The 5,000-nt window shown below is 46.5% G+C and overlaps 1 protein-coding gene across 5 annotated transcripts in view; it reads right to left on the reverse strand.

Annotated features, from left to right (window-relative positions):
- Window positions 1-5,000, reverse strand: part of LOC119023619 (CSC1-like protein 2) — a 31,375-nt gene that overhangs the window by 14,303 nt on the left and 12,072 nt on the right. For 4 of the 5 annotated variants that reach the window (XR_005076298.1, XR_005076299.1, XR_005076297.1 and 1 more), the window contains exons 2-7: window positions 3,294-3,512; window positions 2,452-2,531; window positions 2,234-2,272; window positions 1,389-1,479; window positions 1,227-1,264; window positions 543-685 (exon numbers count right to left, since the gene is read on the reverse strand). Coding sequence is in view for 1 of the 5 variants with exons in the window: in XM_037105720.1 (XP_036961615.1) it covers window positions 543-685; window positions 1,227-1,264; window positions 1,389-1,479; window positions 2,234-2,272; window positions 2,452-2,531; window positions 3,294-3,485 (583 nt within the window). In the remaining 4 variants the exon portion in view is untranslated. The remainder of the gene's footprint in view (window positions 1-542; window positions 686-1,226; window positions 1,265-1,388; window positions 1,480-2,233; window positions 2,273-2,451; window positions 2,532-3,293; window positions 3,513-5,000) is intronic. The other variant, XR_005076300.1, reaches the window with a different exon arrangement.

A 5,000-nucleotide genomic window follows, 5' to 3' on the forward strand; every position in this document is an offset into this window, starting at 1 on the left:
CTCAGGACTACACAAGTCTGACAAGGAAATCTGAAGAAACACACAACCATTAACATTAGCATTAGCATTAGCTGACTGATAACCAGGATAAAGAAGGACATCTGGTGAAATTTAACTAAAAGTATGATTAACAATGATTTCATTCATAATGCTGTATTAACAATGTTGGAAAGTCAACAGAATTAACTAGCATTCGAGCTAAAGTAGCTAGCTACAGACCAATACAGCTAACTTCAGTTAGCATCAATGCTCTGACTGAGAGAAGAACACAAGTTGGATATTTGTTTGAAGATTAGCTAGCTGCTCAGTTTTACCCTAATCTGTGTTAGCTATAACTAGCTTGTAGCTTGTAGCAGCAGAAATGTTAATGATCTGTCGTTAAAACGCACCAATCAGAGTTACATTTATCTTGATACACTGGACATCGTCACTTCTGTCTTTACAGTAGTTAATCTACTGGTATGAAGAGTTCCTCGTTATTAAAGACCAGCAGAATAAAGTTTGTGTTTGACGGCTTTGATTGCTGACGCTGTTGTTCTCACCCAGCAGGTCTCCGGAGAAGTTGACGGGCAGGACGATGCCGACTGAGAGGACGCCGACTACAACCAGCAGGCCGATGATGTGACGCTGGAAGGACAGATAGTGGACGGCGTCCTCGCCACACTTCTCCCTGATCTCTTCATCCCTGCAGGAGGAGGAGGAGGAGGATGGGTCAATCAAGTTCTGATTGGACCAAACTCATGATAAAAACACACATGGACATTTATATTATAGTCCAACCAGACCTGAACACAACACAGCGGTCCACACCTCGTGTTCTGAGCAACGCTGACTATGTTTAAATGCATATTCTGTCCATCAACAGCCTGTCAGTGGCATTGAACGCGTGGTGGTCCGGTCCACAGATCAATGTGGTGTTAATGTGGCTCGCTTCCCTGTCGACGACACTGTTGTCGCAGTGATGGCAACTGTTGTGTCGGTGCATTAATGATTCAGTGTGGCTGCAGGATCACGTCTGAGACACATGTGGGCAGATTCTACACTTAAACAGTAAAGCTACAGTAATGCTAAAATAGACAAATTGTTCTCTGATCATTTACACTGTTGGACTGCAGCATTTAGAGATTAAAGATTATGTTGTCAACAGTCACTTCAGACTCTGACCCGTGAAGACCAGTTCTGTTGTTCTGATGCAAAGCGCCGCAATCAAGATCACACATACTTACTTTATTCTGAAGATGGCTGTCAACCACGAGCAGAAGCCCTGCAGTGAAACACACAGAAACATCAGCAACAAACACATGTGGATCTGAGTAGATGGACAGGAGATGGACAGGAGAACACAGCCAAGGTGATAATGATGATGAAGATGATGAAGGTGGCCTTACGTTGTCTCGCTGGTCGAAGTCGACGGAGCTGGAGACGGAGGTGAGGCGTTCGTAGCGGTCGGGCGTCTCTGAATGCATCGCTGAGGCGACGCTGTGGACACACAGGAAGGAGTCAGCTGACTGTTAGCTGTTAGCATGTAGCCACTCTGACCTCTGACATCTGCGTCTGTTAGCTGATTGGACCTCAGAGGTTACTTCCTTTGACACTTTGATTCACACAACACTCAGCACAGACACAGAGGACGCTAACAGGAAGTACAATATTTCACCTGCTAAAACCTTCTGAACGCTGATCTGAAAACGTCTGAACAAACCTGACCGAGGCGTTTCCAGATGTGAGCGTGCTAGCCGAGTGTGTTGGGCCTTGTGTAGAGTTAGCTAACAAGCTAGCTAGCACATCACAGGGTTTAAGTCACACTGAGCTACACACACACACATCCTGTTACCTTTTGACTGGTTCATAGTTATCTCTGTCTCGTCTTCGGCTGAGTTAACGTTAAAACATGAAGAGAAGTGTGGAGCAGTATTAGCATCGCATCTGTTAGCATCACATTAGCCAACAATGAGTGGCACGCTTTAAACTGCACACTGCACACACACACACACACACACACACACACACACACACACACAGTCCCATCAGTGCTGGATGTCTGTGGGGGGGATCGGTGTCATCATGGCACCATTAACCTCACTTGTTGTTAGGACTCCAGTACAAACACATACACTGAACGATGAAGAAGAAGAAGTTGTGTTAGTGCACCAATGAGAGAGCAGAACCCTGTTAATGAAACCGGAGGAGGAAGTTAGCGGACAGAACAAACATGGAGGAAGCAGCAACATACTATTCACGCTCCTCCAGGTCGCTGAAACGCTTCTTCAGCCTTCAGGAAGAAAAGAAAAAAAATGAACAGACGCTGTGAGACAGAGCAGTGTCATCGCCACCAGCTCATCCTCCGTCTGTCTGCCAATCAGAGCACACCTCAGACGGCCCCGCCCTCCACCTGCATGACATCACTGTTGATGATGTGAGAGCAGGCGGGTGCTTCCTGTGTGTGTTTACCTGTCAGCGTCGGTGACCAGCGCCAGGCGGCCATAGTCCCACGCCACTTTCCGCAGAATGGAGAAGACGAAGAGCAGCACCTGAAGAAGAACACAGAGGACTTCCTGTTAGATGTCTACTGAGGTCAAGGGTCATGACACAAACACCTGTTGTGCAGTGATGTCATCATGTTGTTGTTACAGACTGACACTGAAATTCGGAATGAGGGTCGAGCCATGAAGCTGCAGTATTGATTTTTCCAACAGTCAGCGAACATCACAGCAGGGACAGAATGTTCTCACTCAGTAGGTCCCACAATGCACCCTGTTCCCTTCAACACCACACACAAGAGACTAATTCAATAAACTGAGACGTCTGCAGACTCCACTGAAGTCCCACAATGCACTGCACAGGCTCAAACAACCACTTCCTGTTTGATAGGATCCAAGTTTCATAATAAAATATCAATAAACAATAAAAAATCTCAAAAAATAATACAGTTCTACAGGTTTTTCCCATCATGCTCTGCTGCAGCTGCCTTGATCTGGTGATGTCATCGCTGAGGTTAAACATGGCGATCGATTGTGGAAAAAGAAGGATGTCTGAAAAAACATGACTTCCTGTTTGATTGACATCTGCGTGACATCACCTCCTACAAGTACACATTAATGTACTCTGATTGGTCGGTAATGACGGTAACCACAGACCGACATCAGTACGGATCAGATGCTGTCAGCACGAGTCATAGATATTAAAGACTGTGATTGGATCAGAGCCGGATCCGAACCATAAAGTTGCCAGTTGTCCGTGTGTGTGTGTGTGTGTGTGTGTGTGTGTGTGTGTGTGTGTGTGTGCAGACTCACCAGGAAGCACATGAAGTCGAGGGCGAGCACGGTGGGAACGCCTCCGAACGGCAGCCCCTGCAGCACCGTGCTGCGGATGCGAGCCGAGTAGCAGTAGTCTTTGGACTCGCTGTGGGCGGAGCAGTTGTCCTGACCGCTGCACGCCTGGCCGGCGCTGTACATCGCCATGGTAACGATCAGCGCTCTGAGCATGCTCACTGCCACATCCTCCCAGAATACCTGAGGGAGGACAGACGCAGGTGAAACAGTCTGCTGATGTTTCTGATCAAACAGAAGAAGTAAAACATCCACACGAAGCCTTTTGTTCACATCATCACTTGGATTCAAACAACCTGTGATGACTCTGCTGCTGTGACGCAGGGAGGCGCAAACTTTAACATGAATGTGGCCATGAGCCAAAACCAAACACCAACTGGACCCACAGTTCTGTTATGTGTTATCCATCTTCAGACTATGAGGATCCATTAATAATTAGGGATCCCTCATATTGGCTGAGCAAATAAAAGAAAAACTTTTGAGTCTACAGAGAGCTGAGAGGATCAGAGAGGCCTCACAGAGCTGACTACGTTTCCCAGCATGCCTGAGCAGCAGCAGCAGCCGACCGCTTCCTCCTCTGTGACCTACTGATCCGGTCGCTATGGTAACCCTGACTACAGCTCCTGACCCAGTTTTTACGCCTCGGCAGGCGTTTGTCGTTTAACTGCAGAGACGTTGCTCTGACTGATGATGTCATCGCTACGTCACGTGGCTCCACCTCCGAGGGAACAGACTGAGAACAAAGAGACGACAAGAGGAAGCATCACCATCATCATCATCATCCTCAGCTCTGTTAGGACGGCCTGAGGGTGAGCAGACATGTTTCAGTTTGTCTCAGTATGACGTTGATGGTTCACACTCATCATCTCAACACGAGTCTGACTGTAAAGCTGCTCGCTGTAGTTTTACAGAAGAAGAGTTTCATCTTTACAATATTAATGAGGTAACAACACAAACTGTCTCCATCACTGAACAAGCTGTTCTTAGTGGACAACAAGGTCCCACAACACTGTCTGTTTATATGTGGCGGACCCTGCCACCTTTTAGGTCTAAAGTAAAACAGTATGAACTACAGGGGTGTCACGATTCTCCAAATCCTCGATTCAATTACATTTTCAATTCGAAGGTCACAGTTCGATTCGATTCTCGATTTCTACATTTTTTTTTTTTTAAAGCACAGGTTGCTGTGCCATTTTTAGACTAGACTTTTATGTAATATAATATCTGACCTTTGTTCACAATGTACCACACTACACTGTCAAATTTAAATCATTTATTAACAACATAATGTAACAATAACTGATATCTTCAGTCAACTGGAAACTTAAACAAAATAACCTGCCATCTAGTTTCTGCAGAGCCTGAAAACTGTGGCTTCTCTGTCACCATAACTCACTGGAAATCCAAAACACTTCCACACCTGCGACTTCAGAGAAAGAGGAGGGGGTTCAAGTTCTGTTGATGTGTCTCCTGCATCTGCAGCTGCCATTGTTGTAAGAGTGACGTAGCTCAGGAATAGGGCGGTGCCTGAGGTGTGAGTGGGCGAGCGAGAGTGAGGGAGTGAGCGTATGTGCGGACAGTGAATGAATGGGAGGAAGGAGAAGTGAAAGGAGCAGCAACAGCAGTGAACTTACAGTACAGGCTGCAGTCTGGCTGTGAATAAAGGCGACG

This window comes from Acanthopagrus latus, chromosome 1 (genome assembly GCF_904848185.1).
Source record: "Acanthopagrus latus isolate v.2019 chromosome 1, fAcaLat1.1, whole genome shotgun sequence".
Lineage (NCBI taxonomy): Eukaryota > Metazoa > Chordata > Actinopteri > Spariformes > Sparidae > Acanthopagrus > Acanthopagrus latus.